This window comes from Myodes glareolus, chromosome 9 (assembly GCF_982192425.1).
Source record: "Myodes glareolus chromosome 9, mMyoGla1.1, whole genome shotgun sequence".
Lineage (NCBI taxonomy): Eukaryota > Metazoa > Chordata > Mammalia > Rodentia > Cricetidae > Myodes > Myodes glareolus.
Window position 1 is genome coordinate 45,002,759 of NC_142034.1, and position 15,908 is coordinate 45,018,666.

General features: G+C 47.8%; 1 protein-coding gene across 1 annotated transcript; it reads right to left on the reverse strand.

Moving 5' to 3' along the window:
- Window positions 1-650: 650 nt before the first annotated feature.
- On the reverse strand, window positions 651-15,290 carry Pigs (phosphatidylinositol glycan anchor biosynthesis class S). The gene is made up of 12 exons (XM_085695433.2): window positions 15,145-15,290; window positions 14,782-14,921; window positions 14,579-14,690; window positions 11,435-11,524; window positions 10,519-10,610; window positions 8,203-8,410; window positions 7,203-7,345; window positions 6,312-6,426; window positions 2,934-3,079; window positions 2,297-2,397; window positions 1,958-2,168; window positions 651-1,675 (listed from the first exon to the last, which is right to left on the reverse strand). The coding sequence occupies exons 1-12, from the start codon at window positions 15,248-15,250 to the stop codon at window positions 1,400-1,402; spliced, it is 1,740 nt and encodes a 579-aa protein (XP_085551559.2). The 5' UTR covers window positions 15,251-15,290; the 3' UTR covers window positions 651-1,399.
- Between the last annotated feature and the right edge of the window lie 618 nt (window positions 15,291-15,908).

Here is a 15,908-nt window from a genome sequence, read left to right on the forward strand (position 1 = left end):
GTCACACATGCCCCGCCCACCGTCGGACATCTGCAGCGGTAAGAGCCAGGACCTCTTGAACTTCTCGGTTCTTTTAGACAATGTAAGGTATATTGAATACCTCTCCTCTTTTTCTCTGGGTTCTGGCCTCAAGGTCTTTCACTGATAGATTGTCCTGATTCCAGCTCAAGTCTCAACCTCCCACACCCACCCAGTTCTAAAGTACTTCCTCTCAATTTCCAGGAAACCACCGACCTTTTTTTTTTCTTTTAATGCATCAGGCAAAATTATTTGCTCCTCAAAGGTCAGCTCTATGAAAGCAGCGATACTCCATATATATAATACTCTGTTCTTTGTAACACCCCAGCGCTAGCGCAGTGCTCCCCTGGAGCCAGTACCCAGTATTCTCCTTTGTTGAACTGATAATATGAGCTGTCAATAGTTCAAGCTATTCCCCACTAAAATTCCAGCTAAAAAGGAGAAGCAGATATTTACAGGTTTGAGCATCTTGCAACATGCAGACACCACAGCCCAGATGTCTAGCAATCCCCAGACTCTACATGGGGACAATGAGGCAGGAAGGCAGACACATGGCCAGATGTGACATGGAGGATCTCAGAGATCAGACTGCTTCTCACACATAAGTGAAAGTTATGATACATTGTATCAACTCATATTCAACCAATGTTTATTAACAGCCTAATATGTATTTTTAAAGAGCCGAACATACAGAACACTTTTACAAGCTTATCACATCTAATCCAATGCCCTTCTAAGAGTGACGTCATCAGGGCTTTCCGACAGATAAAAACCTGAGGTTCAATGAGAAGAGCAGCTTATCCAAGGCTCTCCAGTCCATAAGTGCAGCAGGGGTCTGGTTCAGGCCTGCTGGATTCCAAGTCATGTTTCCTCATGTACCACACTGCCTCTTAAAGGGTATAGGGGAACCTTAGCCACAAGGCAGAACCAGGTCCTAAGCTGCTGCCTCCTAGACCAGGCTAGGCTGCACCCAATGGGTGACACCGTGAGTCAGGAAGGAGTGGAAGGAGGGAAAAGTTCTCAGAAGTGGAAAGGAGGGCTATATTCGACCCAAGGATTTCCCCCAAATCCACCTCTCAGTGCGGAACTATGCTGTGCTGACAGGCTGGAAGAACAGGGGCAGGCAGGCAAAGGCCATTACATTCACGCCAGATATGGAGATCCAGAGAATGTGTCCTGCAAGGCTCCTAGGTAAGATGGAGGGCCAGAGCCAGCAGAACAGGAAGGGAAGGGAAGGGGAGTTCACCATGGAGGGTTATCCTTTGGTTGGTGGAGAGCCAACAGAAGAATGAAGACAAACCATCAGCCCTCACTTTGGCCTCTCAGCCCAACACGCCCAGCTTGGAAAAACAGAAGGGCTTCCGCTGTCACATGACCAGGCTCAATCTTTCTTCTCAGATTTTTTCCAGGACTTGTGAGTTTCCAGAAAGATCTTGACCAGAGACAGGAGGATGGGGACAGCCATAGGCAGGAAAAGTGGGATATAGATAGCAAATTTCTGGTCATCAGGGAAATACAAGAGGTGGAGGAGCGAGGGATCAAAAAAAGCACGCTCAGAAGATGTCACAGCCTCCTGGCTGGCCACAAAAGCAGACGACAGGTGCCCAAGGGCTAGCTCCTCCGCAGCCTTCTGGACTGCAGCCACAGCCCTGTATACCTGGGAAGGTGAGAGGCTAGAATTACCAATACGTCCTAGGCATACACGGGGCGGGGGAAGGGTGCTGGCCTTTCAGTACCTGTCTCCCAGGGAAGTCTCCTGGGGTCCACCCAAGCGATATCAAAGTTAGTTAAAAAGGGCTGTTGTTTATTTTCTGAGGGTCAGCTTGAAACGCTCATTTGTTCCCATCTAGACTCCCACTGGGGAGCATGGCTTCTAGAGGAAGCCTGAGGTATTTATTTATGGATGATAGCATGCTCACAGGGGCCATGGCCCATTTACCTCAGATGCCACATCATCCTTGATGACAATGTTGCTGATCTTGCCCAGAAGTTGGGCCAGGGAGGTGAGGGTGGTGGTGGCTGTGGCCAAGTTCTCTACTGACCGAGCCCAGAGTAATTGGTCCAGTTCCCAGGTCATGAGTCCTTCACTCTTTGGTCTTGAAAGCAGGCATTTTGGAGGCACCTGGGGCTGAGCAATCCCAAAGAGAAGCCTGTGGAAAAGGTACCAGGAGACCAAAGTTCCTGTGGGTAAGGGTGCCAATGCTAAGATTCCCATAGTTTCTGCCCTAAGCCACATGGTCCATGGGCACAGCCCCAAAGGGACCATGCAGGGCCTTACCTCAGCTGAGCCAGGAACACCTCCATCACTTGTACCATGTTCACCTCGACTCTCACTGGCAGATCCGAGGCATTATAGATTTGGGGATCAACATTGTATATCTGAAAATGGGAAATGCAGCTATCTTAATACCACACAGGACCATGCACATTTCTGCCCAGTATTCAAAGGCCATGAAAGAAAAGGAAGATATGGCTTTTGGTATCCACAGGCTATAAGTCCCAGGAGCACAACAAATCCCCCCCTTTTTAAATTTTGAGTATACATTACTCTAATTGACCCCTTGAAAGTCCTATGAAATTAAAAAGTTATCTGTTTTAGCATTCCTACCCATGGACCAGAGGATAAAGGAGAGGAGAGTCCCACCACTGCAAGACACCCCTAGGGAAGCCAATAGCTAAGATGGACACAGACTAGTCTCTAGTGCAAACTGCTAAGTACAAAAAGCACTGACAAAACAAAAGTAAGAACCAGCTGGGCTGGAAGAGGAAGGGTACGAGCACAGCCCTGTCAGCTCGTTGGGGCATGCTCCTCCCCACAGGGACTAGAAAGGCCCACCCACTCCCCCAGAGACAAGCTGACGGACATTTCTTGGAAATAAATGTGGACTCTGGGGCCTGAATACGGTCACTATTACCATAATGCCACCCCAGCGAGGACTGTGGAAGGCATTGGTGGCCACTGGAGCCCCATCCTTGTCCTGAATGTACAGAGGCGAGTGGGCGAGCTCAGGCACATAGAGTAAAAAGTTGAGCACAGGGTACAGGGAGGCAGCGCTGGATCCTGTGGTACAAACAGAGGAGTTAGGACACCAAAACATGCGCCCTGGATCATAGTTCCAGGTTCAGTCTCTCCTTGGGTGGTAGGACTCAGTTCCCCCAAATGACACTCACGAGGACACCCTCTACTCTACACGGATGGGACAGAGTCCTTGACCCCTTAATGTCCCTGGTTTTCTGCCCTTTGAGAGCCCACCGTCCACTGTCCACGGTAGCCCTCTTGGACACTGCAAAGAGGCTTCAGCTCTGTAATTGGTGTCAGGCTGACCCCGTCAAGTTAGCTCTCTCTGCTGTCCCTACAAGACCTTCACAGCAGCTAAGCTCACACTGCTCACCACAGCGTTTGATGGGCTGGTGCTTGCCGGCCAGCCGTACTGGCCTCCTCTCTGGTCACCCACTCACATTTCAGTTTCCTCACCTACTCCACGCCCCCTCAGTTTCTATGCTCTGACTCTTCTTTGTCTAGGCCCGTTCCCTTTGCCATACAGCCTTTCTGTCTCTGTGCTCATGTGGCTACAAAGCATCCTTTGGCGAATGTTGCGGAATGGATGAAGTAGTGAAGGAAGGGAGAGTTTGCAGAGGTCACATGTGCCACCCTTCTTGAAACCCTTGGTCCATCCCTAACACTACATTGACTCTGACCTGCCTGTATGACAGTTCTTCACCACTCCCCAGGCTCCTTCCTGCAAGACCATAGATTATAATCCTAGCTTCAAGGTTCCCCTAATTCGACGAGTACACTATCCATTCAAATTCTGTTTTGGCTTCTGCATTGCTGGTGGGAATGCAAGCTGGTACAACCCCTTTGGATGTCAGTGTGGCGATTTCTCAGAAAATTAGGAAACAACCTTCCTCAAGACCCAGTAATACCATTTTGGGGTATATATCCAAAGGCTGCTCAATCGTGCCACAAGGACATGTGCTCAACTATGTTCATAGCAGCATTGTTTGTCATAGCCAGAACCTAGAAACAACCTAAATGCCCCTCGATTGAAGAATGGATAAGAAAAATGTTATACATTTACACAATGGAGTACTACACAGCAGAAAAAAATAATGACAGCTTGAATTTTGCAGGAAAATGGATGGAGCTAGAAAACATTATTTTGAGTGAGGTAACCCAGACACAGAAAGACAATTATCACATGTACTCACTCATAGGTGGTTTTTAAACATAAAGCAAAGAAAGCCAGCCTACAAACCACAATCCCAGAGAACTTAGACAACAATGCGGACACTAAGAGAGACTTACATAGATCTAATCTACATAGGAAGTAGAAAGTAGAAAAAGACAAGATCTCCTGAGTAAATTGGGAGCATGGGGACCTTGGGATAGGATTGAAGTGGACAGGGGAGAGGCAGGGAGGGGAGCAGAGAAAAATGTAGAGCTCAATAAATATCAATAAAAAAGAATTCTGTTTTGGGCTGATGAGATGGCCCACTGGGTAAGGGTGCTTGCCACCATACCTAATGACTTGAACCAAACCCCATGACCTACATAAGAGAAAGAGAAGATGTACTCTCACAAGTGGTACTCTGACCTCCACATGCATATCACAACAGTCCTCTCAACATCTACAAAACACATGAATAAATGGTAAAAGAAAAATCAAGGGGCTGGAGCAGTGTCTCAGTTGTTAAGAGCACTGGCTGCTCTTCCAGAAGATCTGGGCTCAATTTCTCAGCACCCACATAGCAGCTCACAACTGTTTGTAACTTCAGTTCCAGGAGATCCAACACCCTCATACACAGATACATTCAGGCAAAACACCAATGCACATGAAATAAAAATAAAAATAAGTAAATTATTAAAAGAAAAACCGAATTCTGGTTTCAAAGGCTGAAGTTGTAGCTTAGTGGTAGAGTACGTACGTGCCTGGTATGCACAAGACCCAGAGCTCAATCCCCAGAACTGAGGGAAGAAAAATTATAGTGTTTTTTGTTTGTTTGTTTGCTTGCTTGCTTTTAAGCTGGCTATGGTGGCAAAAGCCTATGATCTCAGCACTTCCAGGGAACTGGAAGCAGGAGGATCAGGAGTTCAAGGCTTTCTTGACTACACAGTAAGCATGAAGCCAGCCTAGGATACATAAGACCCTGTCTCAACAAAAAACAAAGACATCTACCTTTCCGAGCTACATGAAACTCTGCCTCAAACAACCCAAGGGAAAGATGAGAGAGGATGAGAGGATAAGAGAGAGAGAGAGAGAGAGAGAGAGAGAGAGAGAGAGAGAGAGAGAGAGAATTAACCTTCCCAGTCCAAAAAGACCAACTCTACTCAGAAACCATGAAAACACATGCCCCACCTCCAGCCCCATGCTATGCCTACAGTGCTCCTCCTACAGTGTCCCTCCTACAGTGCTCCTCCTACAGTGCTCCTCCTACAGTGTCCCTCCTACAGTGCTTCTCCTACAGTGTCCCTCCTACAGTGCTCCTCCTACAGTGTATTCCTCCTACAGTGTATTCCTCCTACAGTGCTCCTCCTACAGTGTATTCCTCCTACAGTGTCCCTCCTACAGTGCTCCTCCTACAGTGTATTCCTCCTACAGTGTCCCTCCTACAGTGCTCCTCCTACAGTGTATTCCTCCTACAGTGTCCCTCCTACAGTACTCCTCCTACAGTGCTCCTCCTACAGTGCTCCTCCTACAGTGTATTCCTCCTACAGTGTATTCCTCCTACAGTGTCCCTCCTACAGTGTCCCTCCTACAGTGTCCCTCCTACAGTGTCCCTCCTACAGTGTCCCTCCTACAGTGTATTCCTCCTACAGTGTATTCCTCCTACAGTGTCCCTCCTACAGTGTATTCCTCCTACAGTGTATTCCTCCTACAGTGTCCCTCCTACAGTGTATTCCTCCTACAGTGTATTCCTCCTACAGTGTCCCTCCTACAGTGTATTCCTCCTACAGTGTATTCCTCCTACAGTGTCCCTCCTACAGTGTCCCTCCTACAGTGTCCCTCCTACAGTGTATTCCTCCTACAGTGTATTCCTCCTACAGTGTCCCTCCTACAGTGTATTCCTCCTACAATGTCCCTCCTACAATGTCCCTCCTACAGTGTATTCCTCCTACAATGTCCCTCCTACAGTGTCCCTCCTACAATGTCCCTCCTACAGTGTGGTCTTCCTACAGCGCTCCTCCTACAGTGTATTCCTCCTACAGTGCTCCTCCTACAGCGTCCCTCCTACAGTGTTCCTCCTACAGTGCTCCTCCTGGCCTGGCAGAGGCCTCCTTAAGGACTCACCCAGCCGGGACTCCACTGGGTTGATGACATGGGGGAGGCTGTGCATGGGCAAGTAGTAGCTCGATGAGGCTGGGTCAAAGCGGGGGTTCACTCCCAACATGGCATAGTAAAGGATCTGTGGAGCAAAAGAGGACATGCTCTTTCTGTCCCCTGCACACGGATTTAGAGTCTACCTTTTCTACGGAAAGGGCTGAGGTACCTTGTAAAGATAAATTCAGGACAAGAGAAAACATACAAGACAAAGTCAGGGTGCGAGAAAATAGGTGTACGGAAGAAAATAATAAAATCGGGGGAAAGTTAGCAAGCTGAACTCAAACTTAGAAAGCCACATACTTTACCAAACACCCAAAAAGGGAAACAAAGAAAAAGCATAACTGAGTGTCCACATGGGCCAATCAAGCCTGCTCTTCCGAGACAGCCACTCCCCGAGCAGGACCTGATAAACAGTCTCCCACATTTTCCCTACAAGGACAGGATGTGACACAGAAAGCAAGCAGCATTCTTTACGGCTTTATCGTTAGTGTTCGCATATTTTGAAAGCTTTTTTTTTTTTAAATAAATTCCTTAAGGGGCTGATAGCTTTAACATCTAGGTGTGACTGCTGAGTAGGTTCCAGAGGGAGCCGCTTTGTTAAGCTGCTCTGATGAACTCCTTGAGCTGGACACCAAGGAAGGACGAACACTGGAACCTGCCTGCAAGGGATCAATGGACGGTAGAGAAAATGGGCACACACAGCGCTCCCCACAAGCGACACACCTGTACCTGCTCACATGACACCGCCCTGCACATAGCTATGCCAGCAAACTAAAGAGACGGAAGAGCAGAAGCCCTCGTAAACACTAAATCTGTATAGGCTTTGAAAAACATTCCTTAACACACTCCCGGTCTCACCTGAGAGTCCACAGAGAAATTGCCAGCAGCACTGAGGGCGTTCAGGAAAGGCTGCACATAGCGCTGGACGGCCCCCTCGATGTCCCAGTGGACGTCATGGGACTTGGGGTCTGGGTTGAGTAAACTAAAAGTGATCTCATAGCCTGTAGAAAGAGGAGTCATGGAATTCAGAGGAACATCAAGGAAAAAGAGGCAGCTTTTACCCCATCGAACCTGGATGGGGAAGGGTGCCAGGAGGAACCAGAGAGGACAGAAGTGAGATATGGAACACTACTGAGTGCTTTAAAAAAAAACCAAAACCAAAAACAAAAAAAGGTTGGGTGATGGTAGCACACACCTTTAATCCCAGCACTCGGGAGGCAGAGGCAGGAGGATCTCTGTGAGTTCTAAGCCAGCCTGGTCTATAGAGGAAGTTTCAGGACAGTCAAGGCTATACAGAGAAACCCTGTTTCAGCAGGGGGGGGGGGGGGATGGAGAAGTCAAACATGGTGGCTCCTGCCTTTAATCACAGCACCCAAAGGCAGATGCAGAGGCAGGAGGATTTCTGTGAGTTAGAGGCCAGCCTGCTCCTCAGAGAGAGTTTCAGGACAGCTAGAGCTATCAAAGAAAGAAAGAAAGGAAGGAGAAAGGGAAGGAGAGGGACCGAGGGAGGGTGGGACAGAGAGAGAGGGAGAGAGACTGGGTAAACGGTTCAGGGCTTTAAAGAACTGCTGCCCTTGCAGCGGACCAAGGTTCAATTCCTAGCGCCTATACGGTGGCTCACAACCATCTTAATTCCAGTTCCAGAGGATCCGACACCCTCTTCTGACCTCCAAGCACTCACACCATAACACATAAATACATGCATACATACAAAACACTCATATACATAAAATAAATAAATCTAAATTTTTTAAAATGGAGACCAGAAAAGAAAGGAAAAAGCAGCTTGCATAGATTTCCCCACTGTTCCACCGGACTTATTTCTTCTCCCTTTCTATAACGAAGTCCAGAGCCCTACCCAGGCTGGACTTGAGAGGCCTCCTCTTATCAGAGCTCCACTTGTCCTCGGGGAGGTGGTCGGCCAGAGCAGCAGCAAGCACATCCTCCGTCAGAGACATGGCCTGGGCTACTTGGACGATGCGACGGCCAATGATGTTGAAGGCTTCCCGGTGCATTAGTCCCCGTACGACTGCTGTCCTCTCAGGTCCAATATAGCTCATCATGTCCTGTGCAGGGTACAGAGGGACAGAAGACTGTGGGTGGCCCAGTAAAGAAAGCGCAAAACTACTTTCTTCTGTCCCACTCACCTTTTTGAATAAAGTCTATTGTTATATAACCCAGGCTGGCCTGCAATTTGAGAGTCTCCTGCCTCAGCTTTCCAAATGATGGAATTACAAAGCATGAACCATTATGCCAGCTCTGGCTCCAGCCTTAAGGTATTGGCCTAGTGCTACCAGTCAAAAGGCCGCACCACTCTCTAGACCTGTAGAGAACAGTTTTTTCTTTCTTTTTTGCTAGTTTTGCTGTGTTTTTAAAGATGTGGCTCAAAGGTTAAGAACACTGGCTCCTCTTCCAGAGAGCCCAGTTCCATTCCTCGCAACCACACGGTAGCTGGCTCACAACCATGTGTAACTCCAGCTCCAGGGGATCTGATGCCTCCACAAAACAACCATGCATATAGTGTAAAATAAAATTAAAAAAAAAACAAAGGCTTATTTCTTTTTATTTCATATATGAGTGTTTGTGTGTGTGTGTGTGTATGTATATATATATATATATATATATATGTATATGTATGTGTGTGTGTGTGTGTGTGTGTGCACCACATGCCTGGTGATCATGGAGTCCCCTGGGATTGGAATTAAGACAATGAAGAGCCACCATGTGTGTGCTGGGAACTGAACCCTGGTCCTCTATGAGAGCAGCCAGCACTCCTAACACTGAGTCATTTCTCCAGCTCCTTTTTTTGTCGGTGTTTTAAGAAAGGGTCTCATGTAACCCAGGCTGGCCTTGAGCTATGCAACTGAGGATGAACTCGAACTCCTGATCCTCCTGCCTCCACCTCTCCAGTTACAGGCATGTACTACCATGCCTTTTTTTTTCTTTCATGTTTTCTTTATTAACCTGGCATTCCTGAGCATTGGGCTTATATGCATAATCCCATATAGTTCCACTCTTTTTTCCAGTAGACACAGGTTCAGTCAACATTTAAATCTTTAGAGACTGGTACAACAGTGAAGTAGAAACCAAGAGATGATACACTAAGCAAGAAGAGCAGATTCAACAAACAAACGGAAGTGTGGTCTCTGAAAAAGGCACAGGGCCAGTGGCAAGTATGCATGCAGAATTACACAAAGAGGGACGAGCTGGAAGTAACACAGATATCCACCAGCGAGAAGATAGACATTAGACTGTTTATACAGTGGAATACAGATTCAGCTACACATGCCATTACAAACGGTCCTCTAAAATACTGAACAAAATCAAAGCAGCAAAATTCAGAATGTATAGTATCATATATCTATGTTTTAAGATATATAAAATTGGGGCTGGAGAGATGGCTCAGAGGTTAAGAGCATTGCCTGCTCTTCCAAAGGTCCTGAGTTCAATTCCCAGCAACCACATGGTGGCTCACAACCATCTGTAATGGGTCTGGTGCCCTCTTCTGGCCTGTGGGCATACACACAGAAAGAATATTGTATACATAATAAATAAATAAATATTAAAAAAAAAGATATATAAAATTGGCTAGGGGTTGGTGGTGCAGGCCTTCAATCCTAGAAGGGAGGCAGAAGCAAGTGAAGCTCTGTGAGTTTAGGCCAGCCTGGTCTACATAGCAAGTGCCAGGATAGTCAGAGCTGCACCATAGAGAGACCCAAAAACAAACATACATACAAACATACATAGATACAGGAAGAAAGAAAGGAAGGAAGGAAGAAAAATAAGTAATAAATGGGAAATTGGACTGGAGGTATCAGGAAGCCCTGGGTTCAAGCCTTAGAACTACATACACAGGTATAGTGATCCAAACCTGTAATTCTAGTATTTGGGAGTTAGATGGAACAGGACAGGAAGTTCAAGGCCATCCTTGGCTACAAACTGAGGCCAGCCCTGGTTACATAGATTCTGTCGACAAAAAAACCAAATGATCACTAGCACTTTAACCACACACGTCCCGGGTTTAACAAAAACCCAAATCGACGTGAGTAATCGCACTTGTGTGCTTACTGTAAACGTGGAACTTTCTGTAGCACATGCAGGGTATAGGCAGCACCCCTACAGGAGGTGGCCTGGGAGCGGATGAGCTGACAGAACAGCCATCAGCTGGTCTCACCTGGGGAAGAAGGGAGGAGTGTTCGGAGATCACGTACACAGCCAGGGAGCCCTCTGCTTGCTTCTCCGACTCAGCTAACATGGCTTCTGCCTCTGTGGATAACGGTTGTGACACACCAAAAGCAACATTATTACAGCTTCCCCAGGACCCCAGAGTGCTTGAGTTACCCCACCGCTCACACACTTACACTCAACGAACGCCACAGCCAGGCCTGAGCTTTCAGCCCAAGGCATCTCAGAGAAGCTGTGGAAGTTAAGACACAGCACAGAAAATCACACTTGGAAGATGTCCTAGTTAGGGTCACTATTGCTGTGACCAAACGCCATGACCAAAGCAATGTGGGAGGAAAAGGTTTAGTTCAGCTCCTATTTCCAGGTCACATCACTGAGGGAAGTCAGGGCAGGAACTCACACGGGGCAGGAACCTGGAGACAGGAGCTGATGCAGAGACTACAGAGGAATGCTGCTTACTGGCTTGCTCATCAGGGCTGACTCAACCTGCTTAACGCAGGATCACTACCCCAGGGCTGGCATCACCCACAATGGGCTGTGCCCTCCCCATCAATCACTAAGTGAGAAAATGTCTTACAGTTGTCCTTCTTTCTCTTTTTTTTGGGGGGGTGGGGGTAGGGTTCAGGACAGGGTTTCTCCGTGTAGCTTTGGAGCCTATCCTAAAACTCATTTTGTAGATTGGCTGGCCTCGAACTCACACAGATCCGCCTGCCTCTGCCTCCTGAGTGCTGGGATTAAAGGCGTGCACCACCACCACCACCCGACTTAGAGTTGTAGCTTATGGAGGCATTTTCTCAATTGAGGTTCCCTCGTTTCAGATGACTCTATCTTGTGTCAAGTTGACATAAAATGAGCCAGCCCAGGACAGCAGAAGAAAAAAGGGTGAGTCATCAAAACTGTTATACCATGTACACTGCCCAGTGACAAGGCCTCCTCCTCGTGGTCCAAAGCTCTCCGGTAGGCCTTCTGGAAGCGGCACTTGATTTTCATTTTGTCTGGAAGGAAGAACACGTGAAGGACATTAGACCTCATGTACCTGCCCAGCTGGGCACCTCCAGCATTAAGGACACCAGGATGGCTCTTCAGAGAAAGAGCATGTACCAAATAGTGACAGTCACTCCAATCATTTCTGCAAAGATGACAGTAGACACCTGACATTCTCTTCACCCTCTTGCTCCAGTTCTTGTCTCTGCCTGTACATTCACTGGTCCTCCAGCCAGAAATCTCCAAACTGGGGGAGTTTATTTCAATGTACAGGATATTGATTGGGGAAGAGAGAAACCATGTGATAATTAGTCAATCAACTTTAATGAAAACCAAAGCACTAAGTACAATTCAGTAAGTTAGTAATAAAACAAGGAAGCCTGCTGTCTCCTCTGCCATTCAGGGTTACTCAGCATTCCTTTGTGAAGGTCCTGACCAATGTGGTAAGAAAGGAAAATAAAACCTAAAACATTCAGAAGACTAGGGCTGGAGATGGCTCAGTGGTTAAGAGCACATGCTGTTCTATCAGAGGACCCGGGTTCAATTTCCAGCACCCACATGGCAGCTCACAATTGCCTGTAACACTAGTTCCAGGGGACCTGACACCCTCACACAAACATATATGCAGGCAAAACACTAGTGCACATTAAAAAAAATAAATAAATTTTTAAAAAATCAGAAGAGGGCTGCAGAGATGATTCAGTGGATAAAGAGTGTGCTACACAGATATAAAGAGTGTCTGCACAGGCATAAAGAGTGTGCTACACACGCATAAAGACCTGAGCTCACACCCCCAGTTTCCACATAAAAGCCGGGTGTGGAGCACACGTCTATAACCTCAGTACTGGTAAACGGAGACAAGCAGATCCTGGGGACTCCCTGGCCAGCCAATCAGGCTGAAATGGGGCTAAACAGAGAGACACTATCTCAAGAAACAAAGATAAAGTGAACCAGAAGAAAGAAAAAGATAAATTGGTAAAAGCACCTGGTCTGGCAATGTGGAGAGGTTTGTTGAGCAATACCTGGATATTTAGGAATTCTAAAATAATCCAAGGTTTAGTGAGCAACTTCCTCAAAAACAAAGGTGGAAACATAGAGGAAGATGTCTGACATTGGCTTTAAGTTTCCAAATTTGTACATATATGAGAGTACATCCATGCTCACATATATACAAGCATGTACATGCCAAACACACATATATAGACGCAAAATAGCTATTTTTGAAGTAGAGGCACCTGCTTCAGAGTCTACCAACCCCAGGTTAGGCCCAGTGTCCCACAGGATGAAAGATAAGAACTGATAACTGCAGGCTGTCTTCTGACCTAAACCATGCGGGTTCAGGGGCTCAAACTCAGATCACCGGACTTGGTCAGAACCTTTTCCCACTGAGCCATCTTGTAGGCTCCTGTAAAGAAGTCCACCTAGGCCAGGCGGTGGAGGCTGTTAATCCTAGTCCTCAGGAGGCAAAGGCAGGTGGGTCCCTGTGAGTTCGAGGTCAGCCTGGTCTATAAGAGCAAGTTCCAGGACAGGCTCCAAAGCTACAGAGAAACCCTGTCTCAAAAAACAAAACAAAACAAAACAACAACAACAACATAAAAGAATTCCGTCTAGGTGGTGGTGCATACCTTTAATCCCAGCACTTGGGAGACAGAGGCAGACAGATCTCAGTGAGTTTGAGGCCATCCTGGTCTACAAAGTGAATTCCAGAACAGCCAGCGCTATACAGAGAAACCCTGTCTTGGAAAAAAAAAAAATAGAATTTCGCCTAACAAATGAACCTGCAGCCACACATGGTGGTACGTGCGCTTAGTACTTCGAGGTCTATATTCAGCCTGTACTTCCAGCCACTCCTGTTGCTTTACTTGGAATTTCAGAAGGCAAAACTGTCCAGATTAGCCAACTCAACCACTCACACCTCCGTGAGACATATAGGAAGAGTGTCGTTAGTAGACCTGGATCTAATCCCAGCTCATGCTTACTAGTTTTGTGATTTGGAGCAAGATAAGTCCTATAAATCTTGATTTCTTCATTTATAAAGAGAGAGTCATTCGGCTAGAATTACACGAGACAAATGTGTACAGCTGTCTGTCTGGCTTCTGGCAGGCAGTGACTGACACCAGCTACCTTCCTATCTGCTCATAGTACTCCTACCTGGAAGGTTTTCCACTCTTCCCGTTAATCTGACCCCTGTGTGTACAGTTCCAAAAATCACATCCTCAGCTAGGCGGTGGTTGCATGTGCCTCTAATTCCAGCAGAGGCAGGAGGATTTCTGTGAGTTCAAGGCCAGCCTGGTCTACAAAGTAAGTTCCAGGACAGCCAGAGTCACAGAGAAATGCTGGAGGTGGGGTTCAATCCATCAAAACCCTCTTCACCTTTCTTTTCTCTCCAGCAGGTGAGGATGGAATCCAGGATCTGCTGTGCCCCTACCACTAAACCAAACCTTCAGCCTTACGGCATTTTGCCCGTTTCTTTCTCCCAATGTGACTATAAACATCTTGAAAACATTATCAATTTATTATTCATCCTCAAGTTCTTGGTATCTAACAAAGTGCCTAACAATAAATGTATGAGCTCAGAATGGCAAGGGTCTGAATACATATCCAGTATGACTTCAGACTCACGTGTCCTTTCAGGAACATCCTGCTTTCTCTACACACTGAGGGGTATCGACTGCTTCTGATGGGGTAGCATAATTTACCCTATGAATTAAATTACCATAACAACACTGAACTTAAGGCTAGCTCCCCCTTCCTAAATAAACACACTGTTCATTTCAAAAGGATCTTTTCCGGAGGGAAAGGGACAGGTAGCACTTGTTACCAAGCCTGATGACTTGAGTTGGATTCGTAGGGGCCCATGTGGTGGAAGGAGAAATGACTCCCATAAACTGTCCCCTGCTTAGTTGGGCGGGCACACACACACACACTGAGTAAATAAATGTAATAAAACATTTTAAAGTAAGTTATGACACGCCCACGCTCCTCCTATGGAATTCAACCTCTGAATTTCAGGTCTGGCTCAGATGGAAAAAACAGTCCTGACTTCCTCTCTAAAGGTAACTCACATTTCAGAGGGATCTCTCTCTCATGCACAACGGTGAACGGGAGCTTCTCCTGGTCGTCCAGGGGCACAGAGTCCCGAGTAAACACAACTGTGACTGGCACCATGAGCCGGAGCTGAGGGGAGGGAATCGGGCCCTTTAGCGACGTCTGCACCCTGCAGTGGGCTGTCCCCGCTCCACCCCCGTCCTCCTCATTCAAGTCTCACCTGCAAGGCATTCAGCCCACTGATCTGGGAGTAAGGCAACGGTGCCCGGTAGGTCTCCGTGGTCTTCCACCAGAGCGGCAGTCCCAGCAGGATGGCCACCGCCGCGAAGAACAGCGCGGCACGCTTGCCCCGGACCACCTCTGAGGACACAGGGGGTCAACTGAGGCTCGGGAACCAGGGTGCGATGCCCGCCACACAGCAATCGCAGAGAAGCGGAGGCTGCCGGGATCCCCGTGAGAGCCGCTCCCGCGTGGCACGCCCCCGAACCCATGCTGCAGGGACCGGTCTGCCTTCTCGCTCTCCACCCACACATTTCGCCCGCGAGACCCTCCCGCCGCGCCTTCCACCCGAAACCCACCGCACCTAGGTCCGTGGCCGCTGCCCCCGCGGCCGCCATGCTCGCTTCCGGCTGTCCAGGTCGCTGAGGGGCGGGAACTCGTGAGCTTCCTCCAATAGGAAGCCCCAGCATGAAGGGGCGGGACCACGGCGCTCGACCGCTGCCAATTGCGAGCGACACTGTAGACGCACACAAGTGCGCAGGCTGAGCCTACGAGCGGGTATCAGCCGGGCTGGACCAGCGATCTGAACCTCGCTTTTACCCGCCTATGCCTAGCTCCATAGCGCCAGAGAAGGCAAGACCGGCCCTCGGACTCTGGGCGAGCCACCTGCCTCAGCTTCTCCAGTGCAGGGGATTACAGGCATGTACCACGCCCCCTCCCCAGCGGAAGAATATTTATTTCAGTGAAGCCAAGCTTATCAAAAGCCTGAAAAAGCTTTCTAATGTCATCCCTAGTATAGGGCTTCTCTACAGGACGCCGGCTCTTCAAAGCTTAGAGACAGAACTCACAAAACGGTAAATTTTTAGCATGATTGGCTACTCTGGGATTAATTTTGAGACAGATTTCCCTCCATGACCCAAAAGGACCCAGTGCTTCAGCCTGGCATAGGTCACCACATCAAGAGTCTAGAATTTAAAAATAGGTTCCAATTTGGAAAAGTCAGGATGCTTAGTTGAAAATTCCTGAGCACAGACTCCATAACCTAACGACTCCAGTTCAAATCCTGGTTTTACTTATTGCCTGAACAGCAGCTCTCTGAGCCTGTTTCCTCCTATGAAAAACACTATA

What these genes read in the sequence shown, in the direction of transcription:
- Pigs (XM_085695433.2), bottom strand. Translation starts at nt 15,250, where the DNA reads ATGCTGGGGCTTCCTATTGGAGGAAGCTCACGAGTTCCCGCCCCTCAG. An exon ending in GAGAGAGATCCCTCTGAAAT is followed by an intron (nt 11,525 to 14,578) that starts GTGAGTTACCTT and finishes TCTTCCTTCCAG; the next exon opens with ACAAAATGAAAATCAAGTGC. An exon ending in GTGTTCCTGGCTCAGCTGAG is followed by an intron (nt 2,169 to 2,296) that starts GTAAGGCCCTGC and finishes CCTTTTCCACAG; the next exon opens with GCTTCTCTTTGGGATTGCTC.